General features: G+C 41.0%; 1 protein-coding gene across 4 annotated transcripts in view; it reads right to left on the reverse strand.

The window, feature by feature from the left end:
• LOC145436574 (uncharacterized) overlaps positions 1-23304 on the reverse strand; it is a 46067-nt gene that overhangs the window by 5354 nt on the left and 17409 nt on the right. Inside the window, exons 5-11 of one of the 4 annotated variants that reach the window (XR_013914322.1) lie at positions 16356-16460; positions 14597-14698; positions 13494-13649; positions 9411-9491; positions 9061-9228; positions 2054-8780; positions 1676-1970 (exon numbers count right to left, since the gene is read on the reverse strand). Coding sequence is in view for 3 of the 4 variants with exons in the window: in XM_080313939.1 (XP_080170065.1) it covers positions 8493-8780; positions 9061-9228; positions 9411-9491; positions 13494-13649; positions 14597-14698; positions 16356-16460 (900 nt within the window). In the remaining variant the exon portion in view is untranslated. Of the gene's footprint in view, positions 1-1675; positions 8781-9060; positions 9229-9410; positions 9492-13493; positions 13650-14596; positions 14699-16355; positions 16461-23304 lie in introns of those variants that run through there. The other 3 variants (XM_080313940.1, XM_080313941.1, XM_080313939.1) reach the window with 3 other exon arrangements.

The raw sequence follows: 23304 nt of genomic DNA on the forward strand, positions 1-23304 counted from the left end.
AAAAGAAGAGACACAGATGGAGTAAAGAAGAGTATAAAGAAATAATGAGATGTTACTTCTTAGCCAAAATTGAAAACTTGGCAGGAGTAACCGAAGGAACTTTTCAAAAATGGAAAGAGAGAACTAACAACTCTCCAACCATGACTGCCAATACCCTGGCAACTATGAGACGCTGTGTAATGAAAAAATTATCAGAACAAGAACTCGCAGAAATCGAGAGCGAAATTTGTAACAAAAACACAGAAAACTCTGAGGCACTAGAACTTCAATTCGGCCAAGATGACCTGTATCCGCAACAACCACTTGAAGACCTGAACATCCCAGAGGTAGAATCACAAAACACCATCAGGCACCCGAATGAACCAACATCACCTAACGTTGATGACATGGACACGGAATTAGAATTGGAGATCAAAAATCAAATTATCGACCGAATGAACTCCACATTTGATGTAAATGACAGAGTGAATTTACCTGACCTACAAATTACAAAGAAACTGAAAACTGATATTGCAGTAGCGAACAAAATTTTGACAGAAACCATACTACCTGCAATAAATGACAAAAAAGGAGAAAGACCACAATGTCCCTTAACGACAATCAACAACCTCATTTACAGCACTGCGGCAGTTATCTCGGAAAGGCACTGCAAAATACCAAGACCTGTCAACAAAAAAAGGGGAAGCCATACGTCAGCTTGGCAACGCAGAATTGAAAACAAAATCGCAAAACTAAGGTGTGATGTTGCGATACTCTCAGAACTAAAAAAAGGAAATGTTTCCCGCAAAGTAAAAAATAAAGTGAAAAAAATAGAACTGGAGCACCAAACAAAACTGCAGTCAACAGAAAAAGTGACAATGTTGCAAGAGGAATTAAAAATGAGAATATGCGCCAAAGCACAACGATTGAAACGATATAAAAAACGAGAAACACAATATCGCCAAAACTTGTTATTTACTCGCAAACCTGGCCAATTTTTCCGAATGATGAAACAAAAGTCAAACCACAAAATTACCAGCAGCAAAATTCCAGCCACTGCAGATCTGGAATCATTTTGGAAAGAAATATGGGAAACCGAAAAATTGCACAACTCAAATGCAACTTGGATACAAGACCTCCACACTGACCACCTACAAACACCAGAACAACAATGGTCAGAAATCACAAAACAAGAAATCAAGGAGGCTCTAAAAAGTTCACTGAACTGGAAAGCAGCTGGTCCTGACCAGATCAAAAACTTTTGGCTAAAAAAACTAACTGCAACACATAATTACCTAGCGGCGATCTACAATGAGCTTTTATCCTCAACCAACTCGCACGAGATCCCAGCCTGGTTCACACAAGGGATCACCTATCTTATTCCAAAAAATGAAAACACCAGGGACCCCAAGAACTACAGGCCGATAACATGCCTGACAACCATGTACAAAACACTGACCAAAATCCTGGCAAAACGAAGCTACAAACACCTAGAAAACCTTCTTCCGCCTGAGCAGAAAGGATGCAAGGAAGGTGCCCTTGGCTGTAAGGACCACCTGCTTCTGGACAAAACCATTCTTGAAAACTGCAAGAGGAGACACACTAACCTCAGCATGGCATGGATAGAGTACAAAAAAGCTTTCGATTCAGTCCCTCACACATGGATACTGAAAACAATGCGTATGTACAAAATGAATCCGATCATCATCAGATTTATTGAAGATTCAATGAAAAATTGGCATACCAAACTGTTGATCAAACATGACCAAGGCGAAACAGAAACCTGTACAATTCAGATACGGAATGGTATCTTTCAAGGCGACTCATTCTCACCACTTCTATTCTGCCTCAGTTTAGCTCCACTTAGTGAGTTGCTGAGAAAAAATGAAACAGGATACGTGATGAAAAAAGCAGCAAACTCTGAAGGTCAAAAGATTCATCACCTTTTGTTCATGGATGATCTGAAACTGTACGCGAAATCCGATGCAGACCTGAATAACCAAATGAAAATTGTTCATGAGTTTTCGGAAGATATAAAAATGAAATTTGGCTTGGATAAATGCTCAAAACTTACCATACGACGTGGAAGAGTCACCAGCACTGGCGACATGAGCTTCAAACGGGGTGAAACCATAACAGAATTGAATGCCGAAGATCACTATAAATATCTAGGGATCTGTGAAAGCGACAACATTAAACATGCTGCAATGAAATCAAGTCTGAAAAAGGAATACATTAGCAGGCTCAAGTCAATTCTCAAAACTGAACTCAATTCCAAAAACAAAATCAATGCCATAAACAGTCTTGCAGTGCCTGTCTTGAGATATAGCTTTGGTGTGGTGAACTGGCGCAAAGATGAAATTAAAAAATTGGATACAAAGACGAGAAAATTGATGACAATGCACCACATGCATCACCCAAAATCTGATACACAAAGACTGTACATCCCCAGAAAAAAAGGTGGTCGAGGACTACAAGAAATTGAACAAACTTTCAAAACAGAAATCATCGGCTTGTCACAGTACATCAACAACAGCGAAAACATTTACTGCATACTCATTGCACAGGAAGACAAACATCGCAAAACAAAATCTCTGAGCTATCGTCACGACAAGTACGTCAGAGAAGTCAACATGGAAACAGCTAACCTGTACACTGCTGAAAACACTGTTGCCAAACCCACAACAATAGCAAAAGCAGCACGAGTCCAGTACAAAAATGCAATGCTCAAAATGAGAGAAACGATATGGGAATCGATGCCTCTTCATGGACAGCACAAGAAGTTAACTTCACAGCCCCATGTAGACGAGCTTTCATGGACCTGGCTATCCAGCTCTGGCCTGAAACCGGCAAGCGAAGGATTCATTTTCGCAGCACAAGACCAATCGCTTCCTACAAAATACTATCGCAAAAGAATTCTGAAGCAAAACACGGACGGCAAATGCAGAATGTGCCACAACCAAAATGAAACTGTAGCATATCTCATGTCCGGCTGTGGTGCACTTGCAGCTACCGAATACACATGGAGACACAATAGGATTGGTCACTACATTCATCTTGAATTATGCAAACATTTTAACATCACCACTTCGACAAAAAATTGGTATGATTACAGCCCAGCACCAGTGACAGAAAACGAACAAGTAAAAATTCTGTGGGATGTACCAGTTATAACTGACCGCGAAATCAGGAGCAACCGCCCGGATATAATCGTCAAACTGAAAAAGAAAAGAGAATGCTTATTCATTGAACTGGCTGTCCCAGCTGATCACAACCTACTGCAAAAAGAATCAGAAAAATACTCCAAATACGCAGATCTCAAAATGGAATGTGAGAAAATGTGGCGATGCAAAATAAACATTGTACCGATAGTCATTGGTGCTACAGGGGTCGTGAGCAAAAAACTCATGAGGCATATCCAACAAATTCTGGGTAACGTTCGATTCGACATGATCCAGAAAATCACATTATTGGGCACTTTGAACATTCTTCGAAAGGCCTTGAATGCACCACTGGACTAAAATTACACTTGTGAATCACAGCATAATTTCTGTAATTTCGATTCTTCATCTTCAATCTTCTCTACCTCTGCTCTGTAACCCTTGCCAATTCTTCATCTGCTGCAATTCTGTAATCTGACTTCTCCGTGTATTGCATAGGAATAACAATTTGAATTTTTACTGAAATTTTAAAAATTTACTCCAATCTCGCCATTTTCCTTTGGGGGCAGGTTGCTCCCCGGATTATGTGTGTATCTACCAGTATTACTGTGAATAAAGAATATAATAATAACGTAATCTGACTTCTCCGTGTATTGCATAGGAATAACAATTTGAATGTATTACTGAAATTTTAAAAATTTACTCCAATCTCGCCATTTTCCTTTGGGGGCAGGTTGCTCCCCGGATTATGTCTGTATCTACCAGTTTTACTGTGTATAAAGAATATAATAGTAATATAATAATTTATAGAGCGCCGAATATAACAATATGTCATTACTACACTAGGGCGCTGTACATAAAAGGCAATAAAATAAAAAAGTAAACGATATGTATAAAATACGAAGTGCATAGTTGTAGGGCGGAATGAACACTACTCTAGTTCGAACGCTCGTGTGAATAAAACGGTCTTGGAAGATTGTTCCACAGAATGGCGGCCGAGGAAGAAAAGGTTCTCACGCCGTAGGTCGATGTTCTGCCTCTTGGAACTGACAAGAGCATTTGTGACTGAGAACGTAGCGCTCTTCCGGGATTATACATTGTCACTAGCTCACGAAGATACGCTGGTGCACTTCCCTCCATGCATTTGAAGACGTACAGAAGAAGCTTGTATTCAGACCTAAATTTCACGTGTAACCAATGAAGGTATCTAAGAATCGGCGTTACGTGATCACGCTTCCTTGACCGAGTTACCAAACGAGCAGCGACGTTTTGGATCTTTTGTAGCTTGTCGATGCAATTTTGGTTTACCCCGTAAAGCAGAGCATTTCCATAGTCAAGCCGTGATATCACCAGCGACAGTATTATGGCTTTGCATGCATCCTCAGATAGGTAGTTCCTGATTCGACTGATCTTGTGGATATACATGAAACAGATCTTTGATGTATAGTCGATATTTTTTTCCATTGAGAGCATGCCGTCAAAGTGAATACCTAGGTTACGTACACAGGTTTTGGCTTGGATGTGTCTGGTCCGAATCTGATGGTGAATTGATTGTGGTCGATGGGGCGTCTGGTTGGCGTAAAAATGATGAGTTTAGTTTTCTGTTTGTTCAACTTGAGACGATTTTGTGTCATCGAGAGCTCAATATCGATAAGACATCGCTGTAACTTGGATGACACGCACTCCCAATCATTGCTATTTCTCATAAGACCGTAAACCTGTGTATCATCCGCGTAGCAATGGTGGAAGAAACCATGGCGACGGCAAATATCTCCGACTGGCTTCGTGTATATGAGGTAGAGCAATGGGCCGAGAACAGAACCCTGTGGTACTCCTGATTCGATTTGAATCTCTGACGAACGGACAACATCCACAGATACGCACTGCATTCTATCTTTCAAATAAGATTTTACCCATTCTAATGCCACGCCGGAGGTTCCGAATACATGATGGAGCCGTTCCACCAATAGAACGTGGTCGATCACATCGAAGGCAGCGGAGAGATCCAGCATGATCAGAGCGACCATGTTTCCGTTGTCGAGGGCAGAAGCAATGTCATTGTGGACACGTAACGTTGCTGTTTCAGTCGAGTGTCCGGCACGATATGCCGACTGATTCATATCGTGAAGATCGTACTCGGTCACATGGTCCACAATGCGTTTGGCGACAACCTTTTCCAGAAGTTTTGAGAGATGCGGAAGCTGCGATATCGGTCGATAGTTTTGCATCAGATCGGGGTCAAGAGTGTTCTTCTTCAGGAGTGGGGTCACCACAGCTCGCTTAAAGCATTGCGGTACCACGCCGTCTAACAGCGACCGATTTATGATTTCGACGACCAGAATCGCCAAGTCCGAGAAACATTCCATCAGAATCCAAGTTGGTATAGGATCAAGATCGCATGTCTTTGGTCGTGTACCAGAAATGAGCTATTTAATCTCATCAACATTAGTAGGCGATAGATTATCCAGAGCGGCACCGTTGAAATTTTCCTCGTTTGTTTGTTCTTCTGATCGTTGTCGGTTGCCTTGCTGAGCAAGCAAAAATTGTCTGATAGAGCCTACCTTGTCACGGAAAAACGTGTTAAATGAATTTGCCAGACTTAGTGACGATGGATGATTGGATGGTAGTTTTACCGTGCTCGATTCTGCGAGGAGGTTTTTCGTTACGTTGAAGAGTTTCTTCTTGTTATCCTTGCATTCCATTATCGAGTTGTGGTAGTAGCTAGATTTTGCTTTGACTATTATTCTGATCACCCGAGTGCATTGTTCCTGGTACATCTGTCTATGGACGACTAGTTTAGAAGCTCTCCGCTGACGTTCAAGCTTTCTCCGCAATCTTTTCGCGGTCCTGATGTCATTGCTATACCAGGGTGAGCAGCGCAAGACAATTGATTTCGTGATCGGTAGAGAGTGCTTATCAATTATCAGGCGAAGCTGCAGATTGTAGTTTCGAACCAGGACTTCGCTCGAGTCGTCGTAAGATTGGAGTTTGACGTTATCTCTGATGTCGTTTGAGATATTTGCAATCGATGCAAATGCATCGCTTGTCTGAAATTTTAAAATCCAGATCCTGTTCTAAATTAGAGATTCAAATTCAAGCCCAAATTCAAATCCTGATTTAATTATCATGTCCATATGCACATGCCCTCCGGCAATCGCTGTAATTTGATCAAAATTTGCATAAAAATTACAGTGAGAGAAATTTCATGTACAATTATAGCAAGTACCGTTTCTAGCTGACCCCGAGATCGATTCTTTTGTCCAGGGGTGGTCAATCTGCACAGTGGAAAGAAAATTGTGCGGCCGCCGACGCTTAATTCGACTAGGACAGTGGTTCCCAGCCGGTGGGGAATTCCTCGCTGGTGGGAAATTCAATGGTATCTGGTGGGGAATAGACCCATTTGCTAAACACTATATACAGGACAGTCTACATATTTACGAAAACACATGCGCAATTACCGTTACCAGTTAACTACTATGGAATGTATGTATCGAAAACTTTATTGCGTGTTCACAAAATCTCATTTTTAACTCCGGATAACCAATTATGGCGTCACAAACACATCCGGCACGACCAGTATGACGCGTATAACATATTCGCTTAATTTTAAGGGTTACCCTTACTGGTATCGGTTCACCACACGTTTTATGTGAAGTTATAGGCGATTGTCTTGCGCATTGGTGTGGTTGTGTGTCTTGTGTCAGCTAATAGCTGCTCCGTACTGACGAAAGATTGTGAGTAGTGGGGAAATAAGCCTCGGAATAAATCTCAAGTGGGGGATGAAGACAAAAAGCTAGGGAACCACTGGACAAGGATTGGTTGGCCGCGGTTAATATGCAAATTGATTTTATGAATTGTCTGCCTAATAATGAGAGGTTTGAATTATTCTAGAAGGTTTCTTCGCCCTAGGCGCTAGTTGATTTTCGATTTTAATGTAGCAGTGTCCTTTGTAATATGAGCCCCTTGTATTATGAGCCCCACAGCACAGATGCGAACAGGAAAGGAACGAGGAAACGATGGAAATGATGCACCCGATAAAGAAATATCATTTTATAATCGCGTTCTTCACATCATTGGTTTCTGGTAGGCCTACGGTTCGGCATATCCAATATATTTCCACCATACCAACAATCCTGATGGGAGGTCAATAAATAACAGCATGCAACAATCGGGACTAACGACAATTGTGGCCCACCCAAAGATGCAGCACAGAGTTATTACATTCCTTAAAATTACCAACACACCATCTGCATCAACTCTGGCGGTGAATCTGATCACGTGGGCTGAGAAAGGATAAATGATTGATAGTAATATGCCAAATACTAATAAAATAATTACAAAAAACGAATCCATGTGACGACATGACGACTCACGATTTCCGTGCGCATAGTATGCCGATATGAGTAAATAGATTGGTCCGGAGTTCACTGGCACTGGACAAGAATAGTTTTATGTGGGAATTTGGCCTCCAGTTAGTTCCTTACTACCATATGCACTTGAATGCGGCCGTGAATTGCGAAAAGGTTGGTCACCCCTGCTTTAGTTGCTGAAGAGTGTTTTCAGTTATAGTGCGCAGCTCAAAGATCATGATATGAATGAATGAATGAATGTGATGATCATGATATTTTTCTTGTTTTTGTATTTCTTTAAGAAAATATTAATTCTTTTGTGGTAACTATGTAAGTCGGCCATGTTAGAGACCACAGTGTTGTACTGACGTAGAGATATCAAAACGGGGTTGTTAGAGTGCGTTTCCTATTTTTATCTCTATATTGAAGTCATGCGGCACGCGGCCTTTACGAATTTTAAAAAGAGGTCCGCGACCTCTGAGCTGGAGGTATTAGCAGCAGCGAAGTATACCTCTACTTTTCTGTAGTAGCCTACTCAAGTAGGTTATTGCGACTCGTTCACTAACTCAACTAGCTTGGTTTTATATACTACATTCAATCATCTCATTGTTTCGCTTACTCAAGTACTTCTACGTACACAGTTTTTCAATATTGAAATCCAAATGTTTGTATACTTGATATTGTCAAGTGAAAAAGTTTTTGGACGCAGTTCAACGACGTCTTGCTTCGAAATGGATCTAAGACCTTAGTAGCTTCCACACCCTATTTAACGTCCACTTGTATGAATATAACTTTCTTAGGTAAACGAGCTTTCTGAGCTCTGCTCCTTCATCAGCTGTTGAAGCAAGATGAATAGAATTCATATACAAATTCACAATCAGCAACATATAAGAGATCATGCCTGGATTTCGTACGTTATCATGTAACCGTGGTAATTGCGTTGCGTCTAGCATGGAGCTATAGCTACAAGATTTTTAGTTGCGTCTATAACGCATTGGGGCTGTCACGTGTAATGACCATTTCCTGCAAAATGATCGCACATATTTAATATGCCTAATATAACGTATCTAAGATACGATGTAACCCAACACTCACATTCTAAAACTTCCAATTCAGTATCGAGATCATTTGCCATCTTCTTGGCTTTCTGCAATTCGCTCCATTTCAACATATCATCACTTTTCAAGTATATCAATGTTAATTTCTTCATATTGGAGGTGTTGACAAGAGACGAAATCTCATCGAGTGATGCACCATATCCTGAGTTGAATATGCATCTGATATATTCGATCTGCGGTGAGAAATTATTACAATCAATATTGTGTATCACAATGATGCCTACTACAATTGTTGGTCATTTCACCAGGGGCCATGATGTGTTACAGGGTACTTCAGATAAACTTATTACCAGGAATCACAAGCTCCGAAACTGCTGTGAATATCTCGTGCAAACACAATAATTTAATTCATGTGAAAGGGAATCTTACTATACGGCAGAATTTAATAATAATGTGCGATGGTGGGAGAAGTACTTTCAATATGTGCAGATGTTACCAGATGATAGGTATTACCTTCTTTTGCTGACAAGCTTCAATAGTTTTCCCAAGTTCATCTTCTCTCGTGAAGTAAAAAATTGCATGGATATTGCCAAAAACGGAAATTGCTCTCCTGCTCCCCAAAATTCTGTTGTGATCGTAAACGGGTATATGGCCATTCACAGCAACATCCAAAGCCTTCAGCTCAAATGCGAAAGAGATTTGTTGATAAGTTTTGGTAAAAGATACGGAAATGTGAATAGAAACAAATATTCCCGGACGTTAATATAGCCGCCGAAGAGATTATTGGGTGCGAAGTCATATAAAATTATAGGCAAATATAAATGCGTTCAAAACGATTTCGGAAATCGAGTGGAAAATCGTACTTGATAGTTTTTCCAGGAAGTCTCAATCAACCGCCAATCGATATTTTCTTCTTCTGCACAATCGAGCAATATCTTGCTCATCTTAACACAATATTGGTTTCAAATGGTAAGCTGACGTCATTGTGCCGATGATCACCCATTGAAATGATTCCTCATATAGTTACTGTACATTAGTGATTCGTAGGAAATGTTTGATTCTACATAATACAAATACTACAGTGGTGTTAATCTCACTCCAGTGTATGATTTCTTGTTACAATCTAGCAATGAATATGCTATGTATTGTATTGTACAAACGGATGATATAGGAAAAAGTTGGTTAAAGTAGCCATCGTTGTTACTGAAGTAAAAGTAGAAGTAGCGGTATGCAAGTAAGAAAGAAGTAGGCATTCCTGGCCTAGTTTTGCCTAAAATATGAAAACTTTCAAATTAAGGTAGAAGTAGTCTAAAAACATAACCACTTCAGCAAGCAGTGCAAGACAAGCAAACTCTACTTGAGTGCTCCGGAAAAGTAGAAGTACTTCGTTACTCCCCTCATCTGAAAACGAGTTACTTCTACTTTTTCAAACTACGAGGTTATTATGACAATTTCACTCATAAAGTTCATGAAAAATTAGATAGGAACTAATTTAAACTTTTCAGAACCCAAAATGTAACAAGTAAGTAGTATTGCAGTAAAACCACTGAAGTAGAAGTGGAAGTAGTATAGAAACATAGCTACTTGCATATGTAGTGCAAGTAGGCAAACTTATCGTGAGTACTCCTGAAAAGTAGAATTACTTGGTTACTCACCACATTTTTCAACGATTTACTTCTACTTTTCCATAGTACTCTAGTAGATTTTGCCTACTTGCAATACTTACTCAAGTGTTGCTGTTTTTGTTTTTGTTGTTGTTGTTTGTAGCATTCATGGTGTTTGCCGACTACTAAGGCCAATTCTATTCCGTAGATGCCGACTTGTTACACGGCCCACTTCTAGGCTTTAATAAGGCACCGCTTACACCAGTGGTTCCCAGCCGGTGGGAAATTACCCACTGTTGGGGAATTCAATGGTTTCTGGTGGGGAATAGACGGATTTGTTGAACATTATATACACTATACAGGATAGTCTACATATTTACGGAGACACATGCGCATTTAGCGTTAGCAGTTAACTGCTCTGGAATGTATGTATCGAAAATTATATTGCATGTAGTAAACAGAAACATTGGATAACCAATTTTGACGTCACAAACGCATCTAGTACGACGTAAAATAACACATTCGTTAAATTTGGAGAGTTGCGGTATCGGTTGACAATACGTTCTATGTTAGGGGATTGTCTCGCGCACTGGTGTGGTTGAGTGTGTTGTGTACTCAAACAAGCAAATAACTGCTCCGTACTGACAAAAGTTTAAAGGAAATACGACGATAGTTTTGGGTAGTGGGAAATGAGCACTCAGAATAAATCTGAAGTGGGGAATGAAGACAAAAAGGTTGGGAACCACTGGCTTACACGGATGAGATAGCGGGCAGGGCCTAGATAAACCTCCAATACTTGGGTAGGAATTCTGGAGCCGACCTCGGTCGGACTCGAACCCGTATCCTATTGGTGTTGCAGCTGTGGATTATACCAGTGGTTATCAACCTTTTTCACCTCGCGGACCGGTAAAATTTCGAAAAATACTTGACGGACCGGGGGACTTTCAAAAATTGAGATCAACCGAAAAGTTGAAGTATGCTGCCGATTTTTTGCAAGTATATGGTGCTAGAGAGTGACATTTTGAGGGGTTTCTGCGCACAGAAAATCTAACTTGTGCACAAAAAATCCGAAGTGATGACCTTTTCTTAGTCGTTACGCACTGTTGTCCAAGGGTCTGCGCACTGAGTTGGTAAGTGTGTGCAGAATCTTCGGTAATTAGAGGGAACATTGCATCCATGTGATCTGTACGGTAGTGAGTTTGCTGAGTCGAAGTAGAATTGCTTTGCACAGATGCACGTGCTGCCGCCGAGAGTCTTTTACAGTCTTTCGAGCCGTAGGCCATGGATGTAACCGAGGACGCCAACTGGATTAATATTTTTCTCTTCGACAATATCGAGAGAAGAAGTGTTTCGGAGTCGAACCAAGCACCTTGTCGTGCTACCTTGATCAATTCTCATTGCCCACAACACCAGACGTATGCAACTCTTGCTATACTACAGATACAATGTGTCGCACGAAAACACCTCACCACAGCTACACCTGGCCATCCACAAACCCGGGGCCACAAAACCACTTCGTCAGCCAACCCCCCAAAAACATTGGTCTTATTCTTCCTACACTTAGATGAATTTTTCACCAGTACTCGTGAACACATCCATTCTACTCCATGTATGCAGAGAGTTTATGCAGTCTAATGGCGCAAAGCGCGAAATTTTTTAATACTTCATGACCAAATCGGTCAATAATATTATTAATTGCGTATATTTATTGCTCTAATTTTTTATCCTCTCAGAATTATCAGATTTTCCGGTAGAGCTGAGTAAGGTGTTGTCTTGGAAAATATTCGACACGTCATCAATATTAAACATATTAGGCGGGCTTGTTGGAATAATTACTTCGTTGTATGTCATTATTTTGTGAAGTACTGTCCGTTATATATAGTGAATGGATATTGATATCGCACAAGCGCACTAAACTAGAATACGCACACGATTCCAAATTACTATTTCTTCACTGGAAAATACCTGTTATCTGTGGGATGGTTTTTGTCTTGTGGGGTACAGATTGTCATGACAGCGAAATTCTGCTCCAGCCATTTAGGTGCCTATGGAGAATGTGACACATATATATCGAAGTTTTCGGTCAACGAAGGCCGGTCCTTTTCAGCCAAGGTGTTCTCTCTGCCGAATCTTTGGCACACTTTGCGTAGTCCTATGTTCGCCTAAACTTCATCATGTGTTGGTGCGTCGCAGCGCGGCAATGGCTGACGCCGGAATGCCTATTCCTATATAGCCTATCATGTGTATTTCTTGGGAGAAGGGCACCCAGCAATCAAGCCATTTAGTGACACTTAATCGGGAGAAGCGCGATTTTATTTTCAAAGTTGGATTAAGTTTCAAAGAAATGCTCTATAATTTATGTTCATTCACGAAATCACTTTGGGCCTCCTTCAGTAGGGGGTCTGGATGCGGTAGTTACGGTTCTGCACGAAATGAATACATCGAAAACGAATGATCGTGCAAACTGCGCGGTTTGGCGAGTCAGCTCTTACTTGTAGCATCTTGAAACCAAGGTATAAAATTGTAAAATACCTGGCGGACCGGCAAGAAGGTCGTCGCGGACCGGCGGTTGAGAACCAATGGATTATACCTCTACGCTATCTCGTCAATATACTTACTCAAGTGCTTTTTATTTTGGACTATTTCCACTCCTCCTTGAACAGTTTTACGCAAAATTACATAATTTTCACGCATAGGATTTTGAAAATGTAAAATTAATCTTACTATACGATTGTATCACTTTAATGCGTGGAATCTTCATAAAAAATCAAAATCGTAACTGCTGCAACTACTTTCCAAGATTATTCCCACTTGTGACGTTACCAGTCATTTCGCGTTAGTCGGAAAGACGCATCTTGCAATTTAAAAAGTAGCCATCACCGATAAACTGCCAAATATTTGGGACCCCTCCACCGAAACTACTTTTCGTAACTGCTTGAGTACTTTTCAGACCTGTAATTTGCTACTTCAACTCCAAGTAGTTTTACACGACTTGGAAGCAGCTACTCCTACTTGTAATTGCGTATAACCTTTACCCATTACTTCTACTTCTTCTCGATTAGCAAGGTTGACTACTATCAGCACATCTGCGTACACTCAAGACTCGACTCGCAATAGTTGAGACGAAATTTGAGTAGAAATTAACAATACAAGTTGACCAGAGATGGGTGGATTTATAATTTAATTAATCAAATTCTTCTCCAAATCCAGCATTAATAACGTCTGGAGTCTTAATTCGAGTCCAACTCCGATAACGACTGTAATTTGTTTAAAAGCCGTATGGAAATTGAAAAGCAACAGGAATTCTTTACATAAATAGTGGAATAAAAATATATCTGATACCTTTTCTAATTTACACTCAGACATCTTCAGCAAATCATCCTGTTTGGTGAACAGTTGTTTTTGTTCTTTGAATTCGATAAATTCTGCATCAAAAAGCATTCCAAGAAAAGCAACTGCCCCTACGGTATGAATCCGCTTGAAATACAGATTGGAATCCTGTGAAAATAGAATGTTGTCAATTACGTCCCAATCCCCCAACAACAAACTCTCAGAGGTAGACCAAGCATGAGAGATTTTTGTGACTACTTATGGCTAGTGCGTGCAAGATGATGGTTATGATGCTTGTCTTTTGAAAAATGCGATGTGAAAGAACCGCAATCCTTCTGTTTTGCAACGATGTAAACAAACTTTTATTGGACTTAAAAATCAAAGTACAGTGCCGACAAACAAATCTATACATTTAGCAGGCGAAAAACTTTACTTATAAAATCAGCGCAAACTGTTAGCCTACTATTCTCAACAAAAGCATCTCGTCTTCCTGACGCTCATAATTACGTCATAAGCAACGAAATGGCTATGCTACACCACAAAGTCATCGCTTTACGGGCCTAGTGTTGTTTACATAGGCTTACCATATTTTGAAAATGCAAAAAGAGGACACTTTTTCAGAAATTTGCAAGATACAAAACCGGAGTAGAATTCTCAAAAACCGGTGAATTTGTCCCACTTTGCGGTCGGTTGACTAAAAAAAAAAAAAAAAAAAAAAAAAGGTCTTCACTTCCGCTCAGATCTCAAAATAACGTTTTTTACTCTACATTGCCAGGTGGATGACTAAAAAAAAAAGGTCATTTTTTCGCTCAGAGCTAACTTCACCGTTTTTCACTCCGAAATATCCGCCGGACCGTCACTTCTGTGCTAATTTGCGGCATAACAGACCTGAATTTTAAAAAAAGAGGACAAAATCTCAAAAAAGAGGACAAAAGGGCGTCCTCCGAGGACACTTTCAAAAAATTCAAAAAAGAGGACAAATCCTCTTAAAAGAGGACGTATGGTAAGCCTATGTTTACATCACCGTGCATAGTAAAGTCATGATAATGAGCTAAACAGCATTCAAATCATTAGTATGGACTCGTCATCAAAGTTGAAACATCTTGATATACAACCTTGATGTTGAAGTGACCTTCAATCCAATCGCCACTTATCTTGATAACATCTTCTCCGTTCTTCAATACAATATCCCCTATTCCATCATCCAGCATGACAACCTGAATATTTTCAGATGTGAAACTTGATATCATGCATTGTATAGATCATGAACCAAATATCGTGACGTCGTATCACAAATACCCTGATGACCGCAGCATCAGAGATCATCATGTGCTATACGTCATCGACACTGTTCACTGATTTTACTGAGGTCTTTGCCGGCGGTAGCATTTTTCGACATTTGCCTATGCAATGCATGCTTCGGTATTAAGTAGGAAGAGCAATTATTAAAACGTTAAATCAGTGGTTAAATACTGTACGTGTTGTGGATGGCATGTATACAAATGTGTTCTCGCGCGACTATAAGATTACGGTTCTGTCTCTGTGATTGTTATTGTAGGATTGTCACACGTCCGGAATTTCCCGGACATGTCCGGAATTTCACTAGTTAAACTGCGCCCGGGAGGAAATGCTGAAATATGCCCGAATATCCGGAATTTTGAAGGCTTGAAGGGAGCTGCAAATCTTTTTCCTAAATCTACATAAGCAGTATCTAAATATGGATAGGATTTATGTTACTTGAAATTTTTCTTCGTGCTACGCACAATTTAGTGTCGTTTATGTGCATTTCGGTATGTATACCCATGTCTTCGCAAAAACTACCATAAAAATAAATTGAAATAACTATCGTTTACTGTAATAAAACTAATTATAATCGCAATCGCAATTTTCCTAGTGTCAGAAAAGCCTTTCGGATGCTTTTGTCAAAGTGGTGGTTCTCAAGTTTGGGATCGTTATTTCTTTTCTGGGGATCGCGAAGATGTTGAACGTAATCGGCTTCTAACATAGGCCGTGAGTAAGTCTGATCAAAGGTGCTGAGCACTTTTTAGTAATCAGCTTACCGAATTCTGAGGTGTGACACGGCACATGACCAATTGGAAATAGAGTCACGACCATAAAACTTTTGAAACCACCGGATGTGTAACCTGCTTGTGCGGACCAGCATTTCGGCTCATAAATAGTCTTATCCGCGTGACATGAACGTGACTAAGCGATGTACTATTTCGTTTCCTGCATTTTCAAAGTCATCATCTCCACCAGCTCTACTGCCAGCTTTGATCACGTCTGTTAATAGAGTATTAACATTTTATAGTGATATATGGACCAACCAATATTATTGACAGTATTCATTCTAAAAATTTAACAACCAGATGCATATAGTAAACCCACTACCTTGCATCGATCACCCTATGGTGGACTCCAGACCCATTTTTTTGGGAGGGGTGGAGTTGGTTTAACTGCTATTTTGGTCCCGGCTACAACGCACAGCCACATATATGCTCCGACCTAACAGTATAGCCGGGCTGTCAAACAGAGGACCAACGGGCCAGACAATTTCATCCGGCCCGTGAAGAAGTCTCTTGGAGACGAAATGAGTATACCGACCCTAACAATCACCAGAGCTCAAATTCCAGATCGCCCAATAGTCAAGTCTAGTTAATTCAAATTACGTTAAGTCACGTTAACTCTCCAATGGCAGAAAAAATCCACTCCTGTATACAATCGGTAGGCAAAGCATTGCCAGAATGCCAGTGTGACGTCATATGTGTTCAGACCACATTTTCAAACCCGCTATGAGGAGCTAAGGAATGATCAGAATAGGGCCACGAAAATATTGTAACCCTATGTTAGTGCAAATCATAGAATCGAACACACTTGCCAATACATATTTCCAGACACAGATTCAATCAGACGATGTCCAAGCAGTGAACGTAGTGCTGTCGCTGAGAACTTGTTGCGACGCAAATCCACTTCCTTCACCTGGAACGAAGGAAATATTTATTGCAACGTTGAACAGAACTAAGTCTGAAAGGCAGTATGAAATAAAATGATGGGCGCCACGATACAAAGTTCCTGAGCAGTAATCTATTTAGGTTACTGTCGAAGAATCTTAGATAAAGCCTATTACACAGCGACACTCTAAGCTCCACAGTCCAAATTATAAAAACTTATAAAATATGAAAAAATGAAGGATACTTAGAAATGTATTCTTTCATGCTAATTGCATAGTGAATAATTCGACACACAATGAAACAACTTTGTATGTTATTGGTAATGATATGTTTGCATATGTTTAATGATTATATGATAGTTATTTAAACGTCACTGTTGCATATAATTTTCGAAGTAAATTGGTATTACTGTAGAAGTAGAAGTTCGACTCGGAGTCGGAGTGGGAGTCGGAGTTGTCTTGAGAAATAAGTCGGAGTCGAAGTCGGTACGTTCAAAGACTCACGAGTCGGAGTCGGTATATTGATAATGTCTGGTGTCGGAGTCGGAGGTAAAATTTACCGACTCCACAGCCCTGTACCTTGCAACGGACGAACGAAAAACTTGTACATGCGGCTTATCGTGACGCTGGCAAGAATGCTATCAAATAGCAATAATTGTTTCCCAAGAGGCATCGAAGTTACGCAAGTATGGCGTAGCTGTTATGTGCGTGCATTTACGTTCGGTGTCGTACAGCTCTTTCTTTCTATAGGATTAGTAATTACAGCCAATCATTATTTCCTCGTGTGTCATGCTTGTATTCATACCCTGTGTTCTGTTGTCTCGTGGTCTTTCATTCAACTGAACTCTGGATCGTGTCGCCTGTCTTAAAGTTATTCTGCTGTTAATATATACTGTTTTCATATTACAACCTCGTCGTATTGAGTTATTGTTCGAACAAGATCAAGAACATAACAATTGGTGTCAGAAGTGGGATTCGAACCCACGCCTCCATTCGTGCAGGTGGGTTCTGAAGTTCGAGTTGGCTTGAAATTGGTGGTTCTCGACGAACACCGTGGGCAAAACATTTTTGGTCTCGATTGGAGCGATTCCTTCTCCATGACCGCTAAGGGAACGTCTGCTTTGGATGAAATTTCCTCGCAGATGGTCAAATCGCAATCATGTAATACTGTTGACATTTGTGATTCGAACGACAAATTGGTATCTTTTCAGTCCAAATTTCCCGCCGTTTTCTCTAATGTATTAGGACGATGCACCAAGACGAAGGTGACAATTCACTTGAAACCTAATGCCAAGCCCGTATTTAACAAGCCACGCCCTTTGCCTTTCGCAAGACAAGTCGCTGTTCAAACCGAATTTAATAGATTAGTTGATCAAGGTATCCTCGAACCAATCAATTACAGTGATTGGGCAGCACCAATTGTTGCCGTCACTAAATCAAATGGATCAGTACGCATTTGTGGTGACTTCAAAGCATTGAATCAACAAATTCAGATAAATCAACATCTCCTGCCCTCCTTGGATGATATTCTTCACAAGTTACAGGGTGGTTGTATTTTCACGAAAATTGATCTTGCCGATGCTTATTTTCAGCTAGAATTAGATTATGATGCGAAGAATTTGTGTGTCATCAACACGCAATTCGGTCTATTCCGTTATCGACGCATGTGTTTCGGAGTCGCATCTAGTCCCGCAAATTTTCAACGTTGTATTGATGCCATGATCGCCGGCTTACCCGGTGTTGCTAGTTTTATCGATGACATAATCGTTACTGGCATTGATGAACGCGATCATTTTCGCAACTTATCGCTACTCTTTGAGCGCCTCACCGAATACGGTTTCACCGTCAACATCGCTAAATGTGAATTTTTCAAAAGTAGTATCGAGTACCTTGGTCATATAATCGACAAGGACGGCAAACGCCCGTCTCACAAATCCGTTGAAGCAATCAAACAGTTGCCTAAACCTCAGGATGTTCGCCAGCTACAGGCATTCCTGGGCAGAGTCAATTATTATCGCGCGTTTATTCCTAATTTCACGAATAAAGCCGCTGCCTTGTACCGTCTTCTTCAAAAAGACGCGGAATTCATTTGGAATGCGGACTGTGACGCAGCTTTCCGCATTCTCAAAAACGCCGTAATCGACGCTACGCAGTTAGCTCATTATGATGTAAACAAGCAGCTCATTTTGTCAACTGATGCTTCTCAATTCGGAATCGGCGCTGTCCTCTCAATCGAGCATAATGGCGAAGAGAGACCGATCGCGCACGCATCGAAAATGCTTTCCGATTCGCAAAAATCCTACTCTCAAATAGAGAAGGAAGCTCTGTCAATCATTTACGGAGTCACTAAATTTCGTCAATTCTTGTATGGTAGAAAATTTACGCTCGTAACGGACCACAAACCGCTTTTAGCTATTTTCTCGCCAGACAAGAAAATTCCCGTGATTACAGCGCAACGCTTACAGCGATGGGCACTAACGCTCATGGCTTATCAATATGACATTCGCTATAAACCGACTAATCAGCACGGAAACGCCGACGGTTTATCTCGCCTACCAAAGGGTCCAGACCCTGAGTTTGACAGACTGGAAATTCGTGAAAACGCGGAGATCGTTCACGCTATTAATATGGCATTCGATAGCTTGCCGTTAACTCGCAATGAGATTCGCGACGCGACGCTGAAGGACAAAACCATGGAACTAGTGAAATTATCTGTCACTCATGGTAATTGGAATCCAAAGACGCGCATTGATGATTTTTCTTGGTTTTCGACTCGCAAACATTCGCTTTCTCTGCACGAAGACATAGTCATGCTCAATATTGATGGTTTTCAGCGCGTAGTAATTCCGCAGTCACTTCGCTCGCGAGTCATATCATTGTTGCACGAAGGACATTGGGGTATCGCGAAAATGAAGCAGATGGCTCGACGTTATATCGCATGGCCTTCCATTAATCGCGACATTGAAAATCTCGTTAAGAGTTGCGACGCTTGCCATAAGGTAATGAAAGCGCCTGATCGTCAGTATCGCGAATGGCCTAAAACTTCTGAAAGCTTTGAACGAATTCACTTGGATTTCGCAGGTCCAATAAACAATAAAATGTTTCTTGTCATCGTCGATGCGCATTCGAAATATCCTTTCGTTGAAGTAATTAAGGTCGGTTCTACCACAACCTTGTGTGTGGTCAACGCTTTGAGGGAAGTCTTTTCTATCGAAGGCTTGCCCGTAACAACTGTCACGGATGGCGGGCCGCAATTCACATCGAATGAATTCGATACGTTTTGCTCTAATTTGGCAATCAGACATATCGTATCACCGTCTTTTCACCCTGCCTCGAACGGGGAAGCGGAGCGTTTCGTCCAGACTTTAAAAGCTGGATTAATAAAAAATTGCGACGGGGGAAAAGATCTCAACTTCGCGCTCCAAATACTTCTCGCTACGTACCGATGTGCACCGCACCCGGGCATAGACTGGAAAACGCCTGCCGAGATTTTACATGGTCCACAGCCGCTCAATTTGTTAAGTTTGGGCTCGCCCTTCGATAAATCGAAACCCGTTACGCCAAGACAATCAGTCACTCATTTCGAGATTGGTTCCTCGGTTTACGCTCGCAGTTACCGTAGCGGACCAAAGTGGGTTGCTGGCGTGGTGACGGAAATACTGGGGCGTGTTGTGTACATTATAAAAACGGATCATGGGTATTGGAGGAGGCACAAAAACCAACTCCAACCACGCTTGATTTCAGCTGGCCATAATAATACAGCCGCACAGGAAGTTGCTCAGCCTCCGCGGTCGCAAGCTGAGCAACCATTGGTTAGGAGCAGGGCATAAGGTCATGCAGCTAGTCCTGCCCGTACGTCGGGTAGACGTTATCCCCTTAGAAATAGGAAACCCACCGATTTCTATAGACCTACGTGAATGTGGGCAACCCTCCAACTTACAGGGGAGGACTGTTATGTTCGTGCATTTACGTTCGGTGTCGTACAGCTTTTTCTTTCTATAGGATTAGTAATTACAGCCAATCATTATTTCCTCGTGTGTGATGCTTGTATTTATACCCTGTGTTCTGTTGTCTCGTGGTCTTTCATTTAACTGAACTCTGGATCGTGTCGCCTGTCTTAAAGTTATTCTGCTGTTAATATATACTGATTTCATATTGCAACCTCGTCGTATTGAGTTATTGTTCGAACAAGATCAAGAACATAACAGTAGCGGCATACGTTTTTGATGCGGTACTTATTATATTGAAGGATTTTGCGCAGTACCGGTGGCACATGCCGAGTCCCGCCGAGAATCATGATTATATATTTACACATATAGTGATCAGAGGTGGTGAAAGTAGTCGAAAAGGCTACTTAAGTACAAGTAGAATTTGCTGTCTCTGAGAACTACTCTAGCTAGTGAGTAGGCCTACTTTTTTAAAAAACATTCATAAATACGCTACTGATAAATATGCGGACGGTGCATAGAGCTGGGTCTGTGTTGCTACACTCTAAATTGAAGTCGTCGATTGAGACACCACATTGCGGATTGAGATACACAATACAGGTGAAACACATATTATCGGCCGAAATAATTCTTCTCCCTGGTTCCAGAATGTGTTCATGTGCAGTGTGCGGACATCATGAGAAAATCGTCCAATGTGTATGTCCGCGCATATGATATCATCTTCCGCTGGTTGTAGTCAATATTGAAATGTCTACGGTTTCACTTCATTAGCCACGATTCATGCATTCAGTCGGCTGAGCGCGAGAGATCGGAAGTTCAAGTGGGTTTTTAGGGGGACTCTGGCCACGCTGGGTATGTAAACTATTAACGACCTTACTAGTGACGTCAGAGGTCATCCAAAGACAGGTTAAGTAAGCGCCAATGTCGATAGCCAGGAAATATAGCTCGCAGAGCGAGATGGCATCCGCATGAGAACACCATGTTTTCGGTTTGTCCTTCTCTGTAAAAGGTAGAGAGGATGGGGATAGAAAATTGCAATGTACCTGTCCGAATTATACACTATTTCTCGTAAGCTAAGATATTCATTATTCATATTTCATAAGATATTTTAGACCAATTCTGTACACTTCCGCATTGTCGAAGTAATTAACCACGGATGCCAAACGCATTTCCACGTAGATCGTGCAGCACGCGTTAGGATAGTTCTACTGGCAGCCACTCGCAGTTCAATCATATAATTTAAAGCTTCCAACAAGCCTGGATAATATCCTCTGCGGCCGAAAAATCTGTTAACTGATATAATTTGATCAACTTTACTACTCAATTTTCAAATTCGTCGCCTGTAACAATATTACCAACTCGCATTCAAGTAATTAATTAGTGATGATGCATTCATCCATTCCCTACAACAGTCTTCGCGAACATACATAGTTTGAAATACACAAAAAATAATACGTAGTTGATCGCATGAAATTTACGCAGAATTTGAATATTTTGAATTGATATTTCTCGAAAGTGTACGCATTAATATTTTCAAGTCGCATCAGTCCCAAATACGCATAATAGAATATCTGAGGAAAGTATCAGCTAACGTCGGAAGCAAGTTATTATCAACTCGCGGTATTTAACCCTTTCCCCGCGGGTGGATCCTATAGGATCCATGCACAGTTTTTCACAAACACGCTTCAATCAATTAACGACATCTTGCGTTGTAGGGGTCGTAAACGGTTACAATGATCGTCTAGAAATAGCGATTGTCGATACGCATACGACCAGCTATATATAAACCATTGCCTTATGGCATAACCTGTTCAAAATGCAGATTGAATACAGAAAAACGTTTCCCGCAAAATACAATGTGTAGCTCAGTTCGCCTGAATGAACGCTAATCTTATAATTCCTTACATCTTCCGTTCTACACGTCGTAAGCAGACACAGTTGTCGTTTTAGAGTAGTTGTTGATCGCAAGAGTTCATTTCAACCATAATATCGGCAATTAGTTGGATAGAACACTCTTCAAATTGATGAGAAATATAGCAATGTTCTGTTACGTGAAAAATGCCGCGCACGTATGAGCATTGGCACATAAGGCCATATACATTCACTTACGATTGTCTTACACAGTTGAATGTCACACACATAGTTAGATGCAGTCCATAACACTTCAACAAGATCAGTATCACGAAGGTTGATCGTATATAAGTTACGCGAAGCCAGTGCTAACCACTGCAGACATGGGTGTGGAAGTTGGCGCGAGTGTACGGTATTCGCGCCTGTAATACCAACATCATACAGACAGTTGAATCATCCGTTTTATATATGTTATCCTTGAGCAGTGTAGTTTGTCAGTATTCCACTTATGATTGAAATATATTGTATTGTGCCAAACGTAAATATATCGTTTTACTTGAATATATATGCCGCGATGCGCATGCGATACACAATAAACCATATTGACGGCATATCTGTGCCTGAGGAAGCATGGAGGAGTTGCAGGTTATCACTACCGGTCAATTCAACCACCATGGATTCATCTGTTGTTGTTCAAAGAGCAAGGTTTATTTCAACGCATAGCAATAAATCGTACAACTGATTGATAGGCAATTACCGATTATATACAATGATATTGTGACGGCCAGACTATCAAAACAACGCGCGCCGCGTGTGTGAGCCTCGTTTGCAAGATGCGCGACGTTGAGCACGTGTTACATAAACGGCCTTCACACTCGACTGTGTTACGGTATGAAGCTCACTCAGGACATTTTAGAAAGGTGATATTGCTGTGAAATCAGTCAGGCGATGATTTCACCCCGAGAGCGTCTATGTATGACGTAAAGGCAAATTCAGTAACAAAATTCTCTTCTAATTTTTCAAAACCTGAAACACTTCTTCTCATAGCGCTTTCAGCTCTCCCAGCTGATCAATC

This window comes from Botryllus schlosseri, chromosome 3 (genome assembly GCF_051294905.1).
Source record: "Botryllus schlosseri isolate E-star chromosome 3, Bs_hap1, whole genome shotgun sequence".
NCBI classification, from domain to species: Eukaryota; Metazoa; Chordata; class Ascidiacea; order Stolidobranchia; family Styelidae; genus Botryllus; species Botryllus schlosseri.